The sequence below is a fragment of the Monodon monoceros genome, unplaced genomic scaffold (assembly GCF_005190385.1).
Source record: "Monodon monoceros isolate NGI ecotype Baffin Bay Population unplaced genomic scaffold, NGI_Narwhal_1 Super_Scaffold_11, whole genome shotgun sequence".
Classification (NCBI taxonomy): Eukaryota; Metazoa; Chordata; class Mammalia; order Artiodactyla; family Monodontidae; genus Monodon; species Monodon monoceros.
The window spans coordinates 58,430,294-58,448,941 of record NW_021703767.1 but is presented as its reverse complement, the minus strand read 5'-3'; the positions used below and the strand labels follow the sequence as shown (position 1 = coordinate 58,448,941).

The 18,648-nt window shown below is 38.4% G+C and overlaps 1 protein-coding gene across 1 annotated transcript; it reads right to left on the bottom strand.

Annotated features, from left to right (window-relative positions):
* Window positions 1–3,526: 3,526 nt before the first annotated feature.
* On the bottom strand, window positions 3,527–17,827 carry ABHD10 (abhydrolase domain containing 10). The gene is made up of 5 exons (XM_029213776.1): window positions 17,687–17,827; window positions 15,183–15,366; window positions 9,504–9,615; window positions 8,960–9,097; window positions 3,527–4,327 (listed from the first exon to the last, which is right to left on the bottom strand). The coding sequence occupies exons 1-5, from the start codon at window positions 17,817–17,819 to the stop codon at window positions 3,983–3,985; spliced, it is 912 nt and encodes a 303-aa protein (XP_029069609.1). The 5' UTR covers window positions 17,820–17,827; the 3' UTR covers window positions 3,527–3,982.
* Window positions 17,828–18,648: the final 821 nt, after the last annotated feature.

The following is an 18,648-nucleotide window of genomic DNA, read 5'->3' as shown; positions in this document are numbered from 1 at the left end:
CCGCAACTAGAGAGAAAGACCGCGCGCAGCAACAGAGACCCAAAACAGTCAAAAATAAATAAATAAATACATTTACATTAAAAAAACAAGTTGGAAAATCTTACTGGTTCTTTCCTTTAAAAAAAAAAAAGGTATATACAAATTCCACCGATCTTCTTTCTTCCTTCAGAAAATGAGTTCCTTAGTTTTTTTAACAGTTTAAAATGTAATGAAAAGTCGACATATCCCCTTTGGGCACTGCCTTGGGAATGGTTATGTCGCAAGTAATGTTCTCTTTGCTCTGTATCTCTGTGCTTTATAAAATTCAGCCTTGCCCAAAGCTCCTTTCCTTCTCTCCTCCTCACAGACCTTTCTATTGGCTGCTCAGAGAACAGCCTACTGTGTAGATTTGTGTCTGGAAGTACCTGTAAGCTCAACAGATGCTGCAAAAGCAAATGTATTCTGTGGTCTCATTAGCCTTCCTCTCCATTGGCATTGGCCTTATCCCCTTCCATTGCATGCACTGAGATTGTTTAGAGGGGTCATGTCGCTGCTTTTAAATCAGTGCAGGGGTTCCAGAGGATAAGCACTGAGGGCCTGCTGGCTGTTTAGGCATTTACCATGTCACTGAATACAAGGCATGGAGTGGTTTTAGAAAAAAAAAAAAAAAAAAAAAGAGCTTTGGGAGAAAAATAGAAAAGCACACTAAAGGAATTAACAATGTACTAGAATACACTAAATCCCACTGCTTCAAACTCATTTGGTATTTATGATGCTAACCTCTGCAAAGCTAGATTAAATTTTAAGACAGCTTTTCATGCCTTTAGATAGTCAAGTTTCCTCCCCCTCCCTTTTCCTAGCCATTGATGGATACCATACAGCTAACATTCCAATTTGGGATCTTGAGGTTAGGAAGTTCCAATCCAGTTCAGTTTCAGAAGACCTACTCACTTCCTTGCCTCCACTTTCCTTCCTAAATCCCCAAGAATTGTGCCCTCCAATTTCTCACTGGACTGTGTTTTGTGCATATAAAAGTACAAGTGAAATGGTAGTGACTCCTATGTGTCATTGTTCTAAACGTGTTGTGCTTAACCCTTACACTTTATTAAGTAGGTTTATATTATGACATTTTACAGATGAGGAAACCTCAGGGAGGTTAAGTAAATGGCTCAGTCACAGGGCTAGTAAATGGTGAGCCAGGACTTAAACCCAAGTTCTAGAGTCTGTCTTTAACCACTATATGTACTGCCTCTACAGAAATACTATGTATCTCCAATCATATTTATCACATTTTATTATAATTATGTTTAACCCTAGAAAGCTCTAAAGGGCAGGGCCCTTTCCTCATCTTTCTAATCCTCATGCCTAGCAGTGTCTGGGCAGCTTAGGCCCCGGAAGAGGCACCCTGCCATCCTCTAATAACCCACTCTTGCACCAGGCAGTGTGGCACACTGATGGTTAATGTATTTTTGGTTTGTAAATGATTTTTGTTTGGTATGAAAGATACCTCCTAGACTATATTGTATTGCCCTGTAGGGTATTAATCTGCTTTGTATCTGTGTCGGGGTCCCCAAGACCACCCCCAGGTTTGACAGTTTTTTAGGAGGACTCACAGCTATGATTTATTACAGTGAAAAGATACAAAGCAAAATCAGGAATGGAAAAAGGCACACAAAGTGAAGTCTGGGGAAACTAGGCATGAGCTTCTAAGAATCCTCTCCTGGTACAGTCACATAAGTTGAGCTTAATTCCCCCAGCAAGGCATTGTGACAGCACATGTGAAATGTCCACCAGGGAAGCTTGTCAGAGACTCAGTGCCCAGTGTTTATTGGGAGCTGGCCACTTGGGTAGTCTCTGCTTGGCACCTACCAAAATTCCAGACTCACAGGAGAGCATTTGTCCAGCACAAACCACATTGTTTGTACAGACAATTTAGGCACAGTGAGCCACTTTGATCAGTTCTGGAATTGTTGCAGGAAGGCAGACCCCTTGCAGGGCCCGAGAGTGGGCTCTTGACTAACACTCGGAAATGAATTGTCCGAGGAGACACACGTGCTGAAAAAGCAAGAGACTTTATTGGAAAGGGGCACCTGGGTGGAGAGCAGCAGGGTAAGGGAACCCAGGAGGACTGCTCTGCCACGTGGCTCGCAGTCATAGGTTTTTTTTGTTTTTGTTTTTTTGCGGTACGTGGGCCTCTCACTGTTGTGGCCTCTCCCGTTGCGGAGCAGAGGCTCCGGACGCGCAGGCTCAGCAGCCATGGCTCACGGGCCTAGCCGCTCCACGGCATGTGGGATCTTCCCGGACTGGGGCACGAACCCGTGTCCCCTGCATCGGCAGGCGGACTCTCAACCACTGCGCCACCAGGGAAGCCCCATAGGTTTTACTGTGATGGGATTAGTTTCCGGGTTGCCTCTGGCCAATCATTCTGACTCAGGGTCCTTCCTGGTGGCACATGCACCTCTCAGCCAAGATGGATTTCAGCGTGAGGGTTTCTGGGAGGTAGGCAGGACATATCACCTCCTCCCTCCTCCTTTCGGCCCATCCCGAATTTTCCTGGTTAGTTTTCGGTGGCAGCACCTTGTTCTTTATTGGGACCTCCTGTTGTGAGACAACTCAGGCAAGTGGTTATCATTGTGTCTGGCCAAGGCTGGCGGTTTTGATCAACAGTTCCCTAACAGAATGCTGGGACACTCCTAAAATCCAAGTTCCCAGATGTTAGCCAAGGGCGAATTTTGTAAGCAGGTCTCTCTGAGGAGAAGCAGTCATCTGCTATGTTAACTCTTTTCAGCACAGGAATTTTATCCCAACATTCTTCAAAACCTATAAATGTTTCTTCAATTGTCCTTTGAACCAGGTTTACCATTTGCTGGTTCTCTTATTAATGAGTTAAAGAAATTTTTGACACATGCAAGCTAAATAAAGTCCAGTCAAACTTAAAAGCTAAAAGATACCAATTCAATATCAAGGTTGATTACTGCACAAGCTTATTTTAGTTATTAAAAAAGAACTTTGGGGCTTCCCTGGTGGCGCAGTGGTTGGGAGTCCGCCTGCTGATGCAGGGGACGCGGGTTCGTGCCCTGGTCCGGGAGGATCCCACATGCCGCGGAGCGGCTGGGCCCGTGGGCCATGGCCGCTGAGCCTGCGCTCCGCAACGGGAGAGGCCTGCGTACCGCAAAAAAAAAAAAAAAAAAAAAAAAGAACTTTGTATTTCCCTTTCATATTTTCTTACTATCTCTACATTTTAGAAAGCCCTCTGATTTAGATGGCAATCACTTAGCTATTTGTACTTAAGTCACATATTAATAAAACAGGAATGTTTCTGCAAGTAGGTGATAGTATATAGATTCATTTCTTCTTTGGAATATGAAAATATTACATCATTGCTTAAGATGAAATTCCCCCAGTTAACTATAAGACATATAAGCCAAAATTTAAAGTGATATATATCCTTTATATATCTGTAAAGTTTTGAGCCCTTAAAAAAGAATAACCTTGATTTTAAATTCAAATATAACATGCAGAATATAATAAAGTAATAGCTTTATTTTGAACTTTATTATGCTTCAGTCATTTCTCTAGTCATTTTAGATTTATTTCAATAAACATTTTCCTATATCTTGTAAACTGCATTTTAAAATCAGAAATAATTTTGCAAATCTCCATATACAATGATACCAAACAAAAAACAAAAAAATCAACTTTTATTAGCAATTCTGGCACAGTTAACATAAGCATTAGAAGGTAAACACCTCGTGAATAAAAAAATAGGAAATATTTTAATGAAAAAAATCAAGGATTGAAGGAAGGAGAACATTTTTCAAACAGAAGCTGGTACTTTCTTCACAATCTGAATCACTTGTGCAAATACACCATTAAATACTCACATGATACCTACAAAGTAGAGATAAGAGAAACAAACCTTCTAAATATCAGGGTCCTTCATCTGTTATCCAGCTTCCATCTTCTGGATCCATTACTTTACATTCCAACTAAAACTGTGATTCTACTTAACTACAGTTGAAAGCTTATCAATTAAGTCATCAATAGTGTAAACCAGCAGTTGAATGTCTGCTTTTTCCTTCATTCGGTGATCACTATTCTTTCGGAGGATGACATCTACATCTGTGCTGACTACTCGGTCAGCAACCTGCATGGACGTATGCCATGGTACAATGTCATCCTTCATGCCATGGAGCAATCTTATAGGGCAGTTCACAGGAATAGGACTATGTAACAAGCAGTAGTGCTCTGCTTCTTTAATGACACTGTACTGAATGCGATAAAATCCTTCTTCACTGTATTTTGATGGCATGGACCACACACCTTTCATCTCTATTTCCTTTTTTGCCTATTGGGAAAAATGAGGAAAACAAAAGTATTTATGCAACATTAACACATACAATAGTCTTAAACAATTCAAGAATAGCAGTCTTTGAAGAAGGGGAAAACAGATAAAAATATAATGATGATAATTATCAGTAATTAATTACTATGTGCAAGGAGCTGTGACAAGTATTTTCCACATAGTATCTCATACGATCCTGATACTATCTGTTCTTATTTCATTTTTACAAAAGAGGATATTAAAGTTAGAGTAATACATATGTTTAAAGTTGAAAGGTAGTTAACTGCTGTAACTAGGATTCAAACAGATTTAACTAACTTTAACGTGTAACGTCTTAAAAATCAGGTATTGCTTCATTCCAACTTGAAAGGGAAAATGAAGGGGAGAAAAGTACAATAATTTCTTGGAATCAGTACAGGTGGCATTCATATTACATAAAATCAAATCTTAGGAATAAAAATTGTTTACATTTAAAAATTATGAAACTAAAAGTGCATATACGAGAAGTTACTAAAATGGGGATGGGGTGGGAGGAGAAGAATAAAGCATAGTGCTAAAAAAGAAAAATAAGACAGTGGTTATTCTGGGGCAACCATACACACCCAATTTTATCCTGAATATAAAAAAAATGTAGTTTTTGCCTTTTAGAGTTCTATGGAATGAGAAAAAATTTGTTTGTTCTTGTGGATGACAAAGAAGTCTTCCAAATACTTCCTGAAAACTGAGCATCGTATCATTTCTACCCTTAAAATAAAACGCTGGGTATTCTTTGATTCTTGAAGAATTTCTATTTTTTAGATTATAATTTGTCTTAAACAATTTTTCTAGTTAAAGTAACATATACTTATTATAGAAACGTGGAAAATATAAAAAGGGACTTCCCTGGTGGTGCAGTGGTTAAGAATCCGCCTGCCAATGCAGGGGACACGGGTTCAAGCCCTGGTCCAGGAAGATCTCACATGCCGCGGAGTAACTAATCCCGTGTGCCACAACTACTGAGCCTACGCTCTAGAGCCCACTCGCCACAACTACTGAGCCCTCGTGCCACAACTACTGAAGCCCGCATGCCTAGAGCCTCTGCTCCGCAACAAGAGAAGCCACGTCAATGAGAAGCACACACGCCGCAAGAAGAGTAGCCCCCACTCGCCACAACTAGAGAAAGCTCACACGAGACCCAACGCAGTCAAAAATAAATTAAATAAATAAAAAACAAAACAGGGCTTCCTTGGTGGCGCAGTGGTTAAGAATCTGCCTGCCAGTTCAGGAGACACCGGTTCGAGCCCTGGTCCGGGAAGATCCCACGTGCCGCGGAGCAACTAAGCCTGTGCGCCCTAGAGCCCGTGCTCCGCAATGAGAAGCCACAACAATGAGAAGCCTACGCACTGCAGGGAAGAGCAGACCCCGTTCGCCGCAACTAGAGAAAGCCGGTACACAGCAATGAAGACCCAACGCAGCCAAAAATAAATAAATAAATAAATTTATTAAAAACAAAACCAAAAAACTCTACCTTTTTAAAAAAAAAAAGCATAAAAATAAATAAATCACCATAATCCTATTTCGTGGATATAACAACCATTATTATTCTGGCTTATTTCCTTCCAGTATTTTTCTACATGTGTTTGGTTTTTATATATACAGTATGTAAAACACTTAGCTATTACAATTCATATATAGTTTTCAGCGCTGGTTTATGTATTCAATATATATATTTCTGGGATTTAAAAGATTCTATTAAAAGTTTTTAAAGGCTGCATAATTGTCCACTATAATGCATCTAAGATAATTAACTTGACCATTCCCACACTGCTGAATACTTCCATGAACATCTTTGAACATAAAGGTTTATATGCATATAATAAATTCTTTGGAAAGATTATCACAACTTGAACTAGTAAATCAAGATGTAAATAGCTTTAAGCCTCTTGCAACCATATAATATGAAGGGCATTTCTGTCTATAAAAACAGACGGACATCTTATCAAAAATAAAGAAAAATATAAGGAAAGAAAAGCTACATACAATATATATTTCAAAAATTTTGTATTTACATTTTCAATGAAAACATTTAAAATTGTTGACTTATTACAAAGAGGCAAAAATGAATTTAAACAGTAAAATATGTATGATATAATCTGTGTACTTAGGAATTTTAATGTCTTTTATAAAATTCCAAAGAGATTTGATTCAGTGAAAAAGCTGTATATCTGAAACCTAGACTTCTAAATATCTATATCCAAATGATTTAAAATTAGTGGAAGTCTAAAAAACTATAAAATATATGAACCTATATTAGTATCATGGGGTACTTTGCATTAAAGCAACATATGCATCAAATATTTAAAGTAAAAATGATATTCAGTTACCTTCAAGCTACTCATGACTGTTCCTGAATTGGTAATTTCAGTAATAAGAACTTAGTCTCATTGATTATTAGATGAAGTGGGAACTATGTTAATTACTGAGACATAATTAATAATAGTTTCATTTTAAGCATCATTGCCCACCCCAACTAGCTCTGTTATCTGCTATTGAGTTGAATGAATATTGTCCATTTGAAGAACAAACTTAACTTTACAAAATCTTATATGTCTCAAAGCCTCACAAAGTACAGAAATAGCAAAAACAGTATTAATCAGAGAAAATGTACAATATACATAATTTCTACACCAAGAAACTAACAAGGCAATGTGGCTGTGAAGCTTAGACTCCAACAGCTGTGCAACCTGCCTGACGCCCTCTACTGTCCAAAGAAGCAGACAATGATTAGAGTTAGCTAAGAGGTAAGTCAAGTTCCTACATAAAGAGTAATGCTGGGTCTTAACATTCCCAGGGCTAAAGAAGATAGTAAAAACCTCCACCTCCATTCCCTTGACACCGCTAGTACTGGCTGCCTATGTGGAGAAGAAGAGATAGTGGTCCTAGGGTCCCTGCTCTTTCTTTACACATGCTTTTAAGTTAATAAGGGTCAACATGTTTCTGTTTAAGAATTTTTGCTGGTCTGATTTAGGATTAGCAAAGATATACCCTGATTTGCAGGCTATAGATCTTCTCAGTCACTTACAGGGTATCTACCATATCTTCCCTCTGAGTGATGGATACACACACATAAAAATAAATGTACACAGATCTTGTCATTTACCAATAACCTCCCAAAATTGTTTAATCAATTCTTTTCCAGTAGGCCATCTTCTTGAAATAATTTCCTACCATGAGAAGCACTGCATTATTGAGTTAGAGAACAGAGTAAGGGGTCCAAGGTTTACATGCAAAAGGATACAATGGCAGGAAAATTTAGCAGCATGAGGACATGGAGCAACCATGAATAAGAAACAATCAAGAAAGTGAAAACAATTCAGAAATAGGAGGTAAGTGCAAAGAAGATCAGCTTTGTAATTTTAGCTCTGATAGGAAATCATATGAAGAACCTGACTATGCAGACAATGCCATTCTTAAGGAAATGGAAAGAACAATGTGAACTAAGAATAAACTTAGAACAGAGAGTGCATGGCACTGAATTCAATGCAGAACTTGAGGCAAATTCAATGACATTCTACCATTCAACACCACACGCTTTTTTTCTTCTTTTGCTTTTCCTCCCCCTCCTGCTCCCCCACTCTGTAGAGCAGTGGTTCTCACACTTCACCTGCGGGCTTGGTTAAAACAGATTACTGGGCCCCACTCCCAGTTTCTGATTCAGCTGGTCTTGGTGAAGCTCAAGAATATCCATTTCTACAAGTTCTCAGGTGATGCCGTTGCTGCTGGCCTCGGGCCTACACTTTCTGAACCACTGCTCCGGACTGTTTTTCTTTCTGCTAGGGTCTTAGTCCCACAAGTGAAATTTAGAGCCCTAGGAAACATATGCCCAAGGAGAACTTAATTGATTGCAAAACAAAAAAACAACACACACAAAAATAAGCAGCTATTACCCACCATTTTTTTTATCCTTGCAGACAACTGAAGTGCTTAAACGTATGTCCAATAACAAAGTATAATAAACTAATTCCCTTCCCAATTATTCCAGAAACCTTATTTCTATCATGAGTTACTGAAGAACATGCTAATGGTGAAAAGCACCTTCTTTTTTTAAAGGTGAGAATTAGGAGTAGAAAAAGAATGCTAACTTAGTGTCTAGGCCAGGAATGGCAAGTCTCATCTCCTGTGTATTACTGACAGTGTGTGCTCAGAGAACTCTTCTGAGAGAGGATCTGAGGCTTTCAGGCTAAAAAAAAAAAATAGTTTCATAATTGATTAGCTGTCTTAACATGGTCATAGAATAGGTACTATTTCCCAGAAGCCACAAAATAAGACTAAGAGATCCAAAAAGAGATCACGATGTATGATCCAAATAAACAAACATGGTTAATAAAATGTTGCTAAAACAAGAAATTTAAAGTGTGATTTCATTCATGTGGCTCAAATATTTGGCAAAATGATTTGAAGTGACTGTGAAAAAAAAGAAAACCTTAAACAGGAGACCAAATAGTTAAAGAAGGCAAAGAAATGGTATACAAAAAGGCAGTTAAGACAAAAGATGGGCCAGTGTAACAAGTCAAAGGACAGATGACACATGAACAAAATTCAAAGAGGGAGCAAAAGAACGACAGGAGGGATACACGGAGGTTGCCTGGGACTTACCTCAACAGGAAGCTGATTAAACTGTGTCACTAGGCTATCCACAGCTGTTGCTACGCCAATAAGAGCCACAACCTTTTGTGGCCGTGCGATTGCAGCATGAAGCATAAGCCATCCACCGAGGCTAGATCCAACTAGTATCTAAAAATAAAACATGTAGCTTTAAAGAGGAATTTCTTTTTCTTTTCTGTAAGGAAGTGAATAATTTCATAGAATGTATATACTTTCTTTCTCTATATTCATTGGCTCCCAGACTTCTAATATTTGGCACAAAGTAAAATTAAGATTATGATTACTTTTTGTTAAAGTATTAGGTCTATAATAGAGAATAAACTAGACAAATAAAATTTGTAAAATGAAAAGTAAAATGCTACCTTCGTTTTATGAGAAAGTGAAAATAATAGAACTGATTGATTTGATATTGAAATATAAAAATGGACTGTTAAGACATTTAAAATATTAAATAAATTTTCACATCTAAAGAAACAGCTCAAATGTCATGAGGTTGCAGTCAACAATTATCATCATATTTAACAAAAATAGTCACCTGTGGTCCTTCAGCTAAGTCATCAATTATAGAAAGAACATCTTTTCTCCATTTTCCCACTGTGCATTCTTCTAAGTTACCATCTGAATTTCCAACTCCTGAGTAATCAAACCTGGAAAAAGAGAAAACATATCTATATTTAGATATCTATGTATTTGCTTCTCTATTTTTTAAGGAAGACAGCACATTAATCATTATTACAATGTCTAAAATATATTAAAGTAAAACAGTGAAGTCAATATGTATTTCAGCAAATCCTACTGTCTTAACCTTCAAAGATCTCCCATAGCCACTTACTTTCTCACCTCCTCCACTGCTGCCAGCCTGGTCCAAATCACTATCCTCTCTTGACTGAACTAATGCAACAGTCTCCTAGTAGATCTCCATTTTCATTTTTCACCCTCAGAGTCTATTCCCCACACAGTAGTCAGTGATCCTTTTAAAACAAAAATCATGTCTTGCACAAACCCTCCAAAGGCTTTGTATAATCTTCAAGTAAAATCCAAAGTCCTTACCATCCTCTAGCCCCTAACTACCTCTCTGATCTCATTGCTTACTGTTCTCTCTCCCTCCCAGTTGTATGCTTACTTTCCTTTTTGAAGTTAATGGAATATACCACCCACATTCCTGCCTCAGGAGTTTTACAACAGCTTCTCCTTCCACATGGACTACTCTACTCCAGATATCCACTCAGATTGCTCCCTCACTTCATTTAGGCCTTTGGCTCAAATGTTACATCTCCGTAAGTCTTCTCTGACCATTCAAACTAAAGTTGTGCTTCTTTCAGCATTCCCTAGTTCCTTACCCTGCTTTATTCTCTTTATAGCAAATATTGCTACCTGACAACACACATATTTGATTATTGGTTTGTGGTCTATCTCCCACACTAGAATGGAAGCTCCATATGGGCAGATTGTTTTGTTCACACTGCTTTCCCAGTGCCTAGATCAGTCCCTTGCACATGGTAAGTGCTGTTATGTTTACTCAATTAGTAGAAGGGAAAGAGAAGTCCAGAATCAAATTCATCATCACTAGCTCCTCCTCTTGGTTTTCTTTCCTTCCAACTTCCTAGCTCTCCAGGCTCAAAGTCTGTTTGATCTGTGAACTTCACCTCTCCTTCAAGGTCTCAATTCAATAAATCATGAAGTATCATACCACTCCTGCAGACTGCCCTAAACCCTAGTCATACTGAACTACTCCCAATGCCTGGATAAGCCCTTTCCTAACTTTGAGACTTTGCATGCTGTTCCACTGCCTAAAAAGCCTTCCTTCCCCATTAAACTCCTAGTCACCCTTTAAGTCATGTCAACTCCTTTGAGGAACTTTCTTTGACAGAATGTGTCGTTTAGTAGTAGTAGGTCACTTTCTTTGTACCCAATTAACACTTTTTTTTTTTTTTTTTTTTTTTTTTTATGTGATACGCGGGCCTCTCACTGTTGTGGCCTCTCCCGTTGCGGAGCACAGGCTCCGGACGCACAGGCTCAGCGGCCATGGCTCACGGGCCCAGCCGCTCCGCGGCACGTGGGATCTTCCCGGACCGGGGCACGAACCCGTGTCCCCTGCATCAGCTGGCGGACTCTCAACCACTGCGCCACCAGGGAAGCCCCCAATTAACACTTTTCATATTGCGTGTTGTAATCAAGTTTTAAATATATGTCTCTGACTAGAATGTCAGTTCTTCAAGGGCAGACTGTTTTATTTCAAGTTTGTTTTTCCGCAGGGTACAGAACACTGCCTGCCCTGTACTATCCTCACTCTCTCATTTTTTCTCACATGCACCCCTTTCTCCTCAGTTTGGTAAGACTGGTGTCTTGGTGCAGGTCTTTCTCATCTTAAACCTACCCTATCACAGCGGCCTCCTCACTGTGTCAGTCTTTCTCCAAATGGACCTACTTTATACTGTCAGGTTTTGTCTGACACATTGTATTGCTATGACATTAATTTCAATGGCTTCCTGTGATATATAACATAAAAATTTAGTGCTTTAGCCTGTTTTTAAAGAACGTATTTTAGTCATCTCAGATTGAACTTTTATTTCTTCTGATGAAACTACTGCTTTAGTCAAACTGATCAACTTGCTGTTCCTAAAAAAGACTACGTTTTCTGTCTCTGTTTTACACTTCACCCATTTCCTTCAAGTGGAATATCTTCTCCCATCACCTTCATTACTAATATCCCCTCTCAGAGCTTAGTCCAAATGAAATTTTGCTGGAAAGACTTCCCAGACAAGCTGGAAAAAAAAAAAACAAACCTCTACCTAATGAAACTTGGATAGAATTCACTTTTATTAGTCACAATCATTTTATTATATCCTGCTCTATAAGACAGCTTATGTATTTGTGTCTCATCATTCCTATGAGACTGTAAAGATCCTAGAGGGGAAATACCATCATCTTATTTTTGTTTCTGCATTCTCCATAGTGGCTAGCATGTGAACCTCACACACTGAGTACTATAATACATATTAAATGAATAGAAGTAGAACGTAAAAGTATAAAGAACTATTTTATTTAAATTTAAAGTCTTCAGTATTTTTCTGATTCTTAAAATCTGGTGAAAACTATTAAATCCTAATGTTTTTCGTGTACTTGAAGAATATATATGTGATATATAGTGTATACTTATTTTCTTAGAGATAAGGGATTAAAAAGTGATGGAGGGACTTCCCTGGTGGTGCAGTGATTGGGAGTCCGCCTGCCAATGCAGGGTACACAGGTTCAATCCCTGATCTGGGAAGATCCCACATGGCACAGAGCAACTAAGCCCGCGTGCCACAACTGCTGAGCCTGCACTCTAGAGCCCACGAGCCACAACTACTGAGCCCGCATGCCACAACTACTGAAGCCCGTGCACCTAGAGCCCATGCTCCACAAGAGAAAACACCACAATGAGAAGCCTGGCAATCGCAACAAGGAGTGGCCCCCGCTCGCCACAACTAGAGAGCCCATGTGCAGCAATGAGGACCCAATGCAGCCACAAATAAATACATAAAATAAAATTTAAAAATAAGTAAATAAAAGTGATGGAGAAAGAAATTAAAATTAGGTATGAAGTGAAGTGGTTTTGGATCCTAGGGAAATAGCGTAACAAGGCAGCTACTGAAGTCTAAATCTCGGTTATTATTTCTCCTCAATCCAGGGGATACAGAAGACAGATCAGGGAGAAGAGGGGAGAAAGACACCAACTAATTCTCCTTTAGCCCCCTCCATGGGCAATCACACATCTCTACTTGCTGTACTTCGTTTACAGTTGCCTTCCAACTACATGGTGAAAATGCAAAACAGATGTAGAGGGCCTTCAAAAAGGAAAATATAAACATTCAGTGACACTAATAGGTGACAATATAGTTCATTCTTGCTGAACCCTAACCAAGTGACAAAGATAATTAAAAAACATTCAGCAGTTTAAAACTTTTAAACACAGTAATGCAATTCTGTCTTAGCAGCCCCAATACTCTGGAACATATTCCCAAATCTAAAATTTTAAATTTTATTAGAAATAATTATGAGAGAAGACCAGCCCTAAAACCATGTGTTCCTGAGCTCCGACTCAATCTTATTTTAGGCATGGTGGCAGGATATTAAAAAACCATTTACACAGAACCATATGTACTATTCCTTGTGTAATATACAGAACTAACCATTTCCTCATTCAAGATCTAAGTTTCACAGACAAAATCACAACAAAGGTAAACTGAGAAATTGGGAGTATAAATAGAAGATAAAATCTCTTATAACAAGTTAAAATGCAATCAGTAGCTAACAGTGATTAGATTGCAATGAAGTTTGATGAAAGCAAATAAAAAGGAACCTGATCAAATTAAAAATTGTAACGAAGGGCTATACTTTATAAAGTTTTATGAAGATGCACTTAGGCTACATTTTAATACAGTATCACATAATTGTCTGTATACATTATAATTTCATCCTCATTACTTAATATACCTTTAAAAAGAAAATTTATTTCATATGCATCCAAAATGCAGAAAACCCCCTTATATGTCCTGTAGGGAGCTAGGAACTGGTTATAGCTCTCATAGTCTCAATTTAAATTCGAGAACTGATAAAATGGGGATTTCTTGAGTCAAATTCTTTTGGGGACAAAGAAGGAGAATGGTGGCAAGTTTTCTGATATCATCATGTTTTGCTCAGGGTAGTCCTCCCCTTCCTGGATAGCTCTTCCTTCTTACCCAAATCCTAACTATTTTTCAGTGTTCTTTTATAAAGTTTTTTCTATCTACTTCGACTCCTAGTTTTCTCTCACCTTATACAATTTAGTATCCGGCTCTTTGACATAATCACATTTTGATGAATATTTCTGTCTAATTTCCCATATGTATTTTATCTTGCATTTCCCCACCCTGATTAAAAGATCCTTACAGGCAACGACCATGTTTTATAATTCTTTGTATATTTCACAGCACCAGTATAGTGCTAGAAAGTCTACCTGTAAAAAATACTCCAGAGTTCTGATCATGAAAATGAAATAATTCAGTTAATTTGATAACAGGAATAAGACAAAATTCATACAATTAACATAATTTTTGCTAATATATTGAATAGATAAAAGTCTTATTTTTAATTCTAAAAGTTAAAAAATTTTTTATTTCTAATTATTTTTTATTTTATTTCTAAAAGCTGTATTTTCTAGACCTATTGAGTGAATGTTAGTGAAACTCTTCTAAAAACTAGATAAATAGATTTTTAGGTTGCTAGTGCTAGAAAAGAATTCAGAAATTATCTTTCATCCTATCTCCTCCTTTTTTATGATGAAGAAAATAGGTCCAGCATTTATTAACTGACTCATCTTGTCAGTTATTGCTAGCATTAATTCTACAGCCCATGTTTCCTGAATTCCAGGCCAGTGTTCTTTTTACTAAACCATACTATCTCTTCTGGCAAATCAGGCACTAAATAAATGATTGTTATAAGTAAACAAATCTAATAACAATGTAAACACATGATTTTAGTAAAATAATTATCAGTATGAAATATTAGGAACTGTGAAATCAAGCAGTAAACAACACATATCCTTATTTATGCTTATACATATTCAGGCTACAGAAGTGAAAGAAAAGAAACTCAGTGGAAATGCGAATTATACAATATTAATTTTACAATACTTTTAAACACATATATTATTTTAAACTACATATTTTAAAAGGAAATAAACAGTGGTCAAATAAATGTCCTTAAGTCCCCAAAGGAAAACCACAATTTAATTATGAGATTACAAGAAAGCCAATTAGTATACTGGTTTGTTGTCATGTTAGAATATTGTTTCTAAAGAGCTAAGTTACCACTAGTTTTTTTCTACCACCATTGTCGGTGTGGCACAAAGACCTTTATTTATTTATTTTTGTTTTTTGTTTTGTTTTGGCAGCGTGGCTTGTGGGATCTTAGTTCCCAGACCACGGATTGAACCTGGGCCCTCAGCAATAAGAGCTCGGAGTCCTAACCACTGGACTGACAAGGAATTCCCCACAAAGACCTATAAAAAAGGCCTTTTAAAGGCTGCACTTTACAAGAACCCTAAATCACAAGATGAAAGTTTACAGACCATTAAAATAAATTAATCTATAAAAATGCTGACATTTGTTCCAGTTTGTTAGAGCAGAAGTAATTCTCTACTGCCATAGTAAATGGTAGTAATATTTTCTCTAAAATGTGTTGTTCCTACCTTATATAGGCGTGACCTAGAGATTTGCAAAACTCCTCAATCGCCAATGCTTTTGTACCATTCATATTAGACATATAGCCAGGGATGAAGATAATTCCTGGACTTTTGCCTTTTAGCCTCTTATAAGCCAGGTTTGGAAGGTCTGGTCGACTAAGAAAAGAGATTGATGTCTTCTGTCTGCAAGCTAAACAAAATACACAAAACATAGTTTGCAAACACAGTTTTTTGAAAACCATACATATTTTTAATCTTAACTTTCTTAACTCATCAAATTGATGTCAAATACTATTTCCATTTAATAGAAAAAAATACAGATGTGAAGTATTAAAGTCACAAGTCTGTGCATGTTATCTTTTAAAATCATGTCACAATCAGTGTCTTCTCTGAGCAAGGTCCAATCAGGATTCTTCCAAAATACACAATGAGAAGGAAATTTGAAGGCAACAAAAGACAGAGAGACTTGTCAAAAATGTTTTTCTGTTGCTGCTATATCATCTGTCCCAAATAGTATCAATCAACGTTCAGATTTACCTACACTAGTTTTAACCCTTTCTTGTGAGATTTGTCTTCTTTAAATTTGTTTTTAATGTTTAAGGGATTTCACATCCTCTACTTTTTAGTGGGGAGGGGGAGAAACAAGTTTGGTCTGCCCTTGGGAAGTTGTTTCAAAGGTAGAGGTGCTGTGCCCCTTTTATTACTGATTCCCTCTCCACCCATAAAATCACGGGCCATGGTAACAGCCAATCGTGATTCCATATCTGCTGAGGCAGGTTCAATGAGCAGTTACTTTACAAGTAACCTTGAATAAATGCATGATAATACCATTTTTGGAAAAAGATTTCTCATAGGACTCCCAATCACTGTGTTTTATTTGTTGGCCTGGTTTTCTGTGAATGGTACACACAAATCTTAGTTCAAGTACAAAGGCACAATGGGTAAACTTTACAAGATTGTTCCATTTCATTATTTTTGAAGTTCCTTCCCTACTGTAAAATCAATACTTGCTCTTAAAAAATGTAAAGACATTTAAAAAAAAAAAGTCATTTATGATCCCACTTTCTTCCTCCAAAGAAACTAGGCTTGTGTACTCCCTTAACAGTCTTTTTCTGGACCAACGGAATCTCTTTTTTATTACATGAAACCTTTCTCTACTTTATTGTGGCTAATTAAAACTTCTCAGTCTCTTCCATGTAAGCTAATAAAGTTTTCCTCATTTTGGATTTGAGAAGTTGATTTTTTAAAAAACTGAATTGAAGCCCTTAAAGCTATCCCTTTTATATGTAATCCTGTTTCAGAGTTTCAATGTATAGTGAAATATGCCAAATTTAAAACTTTTAGTGAAAAACAAGGCTAGTAGGAGCCAGTTATGTTGGTTGACAGATTGCAGCAGCAAAAATGTTCATTTCCCATTTCCTTAGCACTCCAAAATTCCTTCATATCCTCTCTTTGATATTACTTTCCAACAGGAAATTCTCCATGAGATAATTACAACTTGTTTAATCTTGGTGAGTTATAAGTGGCCAGGTTCTTAACATTATATCCGTGAATGATCTTCGTACTGTAAGGATTAGCTCAAAGCCTGGGGCATAAGTGTTCAATGAATGTTTACTAAATAGTAAAAGAGTATCATATTCTAGTTAATGTAATGACATACTATACTTTGCTAGAAAAACATATATAACAGCCTTTTGGTTGTGTACAATTAAATGTAAGTTAAACTGATAATATGCTTAAAATTTTTAACTCAAAGGGTATTTGCCATGACAATTCCCATTCCAAGCACTATGCATCTGACAGCTGTCTGGCAAGGGTGTGAACACAACAAAACAAAAAAATAAAAAGGCATAATTCAGAAAGACAGACTACATATATGGGTGTTGGGAGTGGAGGTAGGGTGGGACAGAGAAGAATCAAGCACAAGGAACGGAAATATTCAGGGGCTCTAATTTTTCGTACAAATTCTAGTTTCCTTTGTAGAGTAATGACTACGGTTTTTACTGGGCTGCGATCACGGAAAAAAAAAAACAAAAAAGAAAAACTAGAAATTAGGCTTGATGACGGCGTTTATACTTTTCCAAAGAAAATGTTCATACTTTAAAATCGCTCAAGTCAAGGGAGGGCAGGTCTAAGCATCTTAACAGTCACGATCTGTAAACCCTTTAGAACTAGCAGAGAAGAGCAAAAGCAACTAATAATCAAACGCATTAAATGCACATCTGAATGTTTCCTAATGTTGGCGCTTAACAAAGGGGAGGCGGGCAGAGAGGATCCTTAGACTGCAGAGCGTAACGCCACCAACGGCCCGGGCTGTCCAGAATACCCCAGGGTCCGGCAGAGCTCTCCTCACAGCCTTCACCAGAATTGTCGAAAGCGCCTAGAACTGGGGTACTGAGAACCGGGGAAGGTCATTTCTGAACGGGGCGCCAAAAACGCATGGCACAGGAACTGCCGGAATCCGGGATGTTCGAAAGTACGCGTCCTACTCCAGCCTTTCGGACACTGACCTGGGAGCCACCGTGGCGCCCGCTCGGCCTTCGGTGCAAGTAACGTGCTGAGCCCACGGTGGAAGCCGAAGGAGACGGCCATCCAGCCCCACCTGCGCCAAGGTACCCAAGAGGGCAGACCCACCCTCGCCATCTTCCCGACGGCCCCTGCGCCCCGCGCCGACCTACAGAGACACGCACAGCGCCCAGAAACTGAGCTTGCGCATGCGCCGCCCTCTGGAAGACGCAACTTGGTAAACAGCGCCAGTCGGAGTTTCGACCCCCGGAAAGCGCACATGCGCGGCGCGCGCTCTTCCCAGCCTTTCGCTGTTGGGCTGTTCTGTCGGGGAGGTGCGGTCTGTGTTTGGGATGTTTTGAGCGCCATCTGTAGGCTGCTTTCTCGGTGGGTAGATACCCCAGGACTGGAAGCGAGGAGAGGAACCCCACCCATCGTTCCCAGATAGGAAACCATCTCATCATCCCGATGACAGTAGGGAGCTGAAACATAAAGTGCTAGGCTTGCTGCGTTACAAGTAGTTCTCACCCCCTGACAGTTTTGACCTGTACCGGAAATGGTTTGAAGATCTGACCTTAATCCTGCTTGTATAAACGCCTGGAGTGGAATCGATCATTCGCCGCTCCTTCGCCCTTTTTCAGTTTGTTTTAGCTATTTGTATGCCTGACTGTTGAAATACTCTGACCCCTGTCTCATACTATACGCAAAAATAAATTCCAGTAGATAAATGGTCTCAACAGAAGAATAAAACCGGAATAGTTCTGTTCACCCTGCTCCTAGAAATGATAAGAAAAAATATATAATTCCAATAAAATTGGCCAACAGCTGTGATAGGCAGTTCATATATGTAAACATGATGATCAACCTCACTAACTGAAAAATTGGAATTAAAAAAATAACCCATGCCATTTTTCCTATCCATCAGATTGGCAAAAGTTAAAAAGAACAACTGTTGTTCTTTTTAACT

Bases quoted from the DNA above. Each gene is read 5' to 3' on its own strand.
- ABHD10 (XM_029213776.1), bottom strand. From the start codon at position 17,819: ATGGCGAGGGTGGGTCTGCCCTCTTGGGTACCTTGGCGCAGGTGGGGC. The intron at 15,367-17,686 runs GTCAGTGTCCGA...TATTTTGTTTAG, and splicing joins GGCGCCACGGTGGCTCCCAG to CTTGCAGACAGAAGACATCA. The intron at 4,328-8,959 runs GTAAGTCCCAGG...TTTTCCCAATAG, and splicing joins TTAATCAGCTTCCTGTTGAG to GCAAAAAAGGAAATAGAGAT.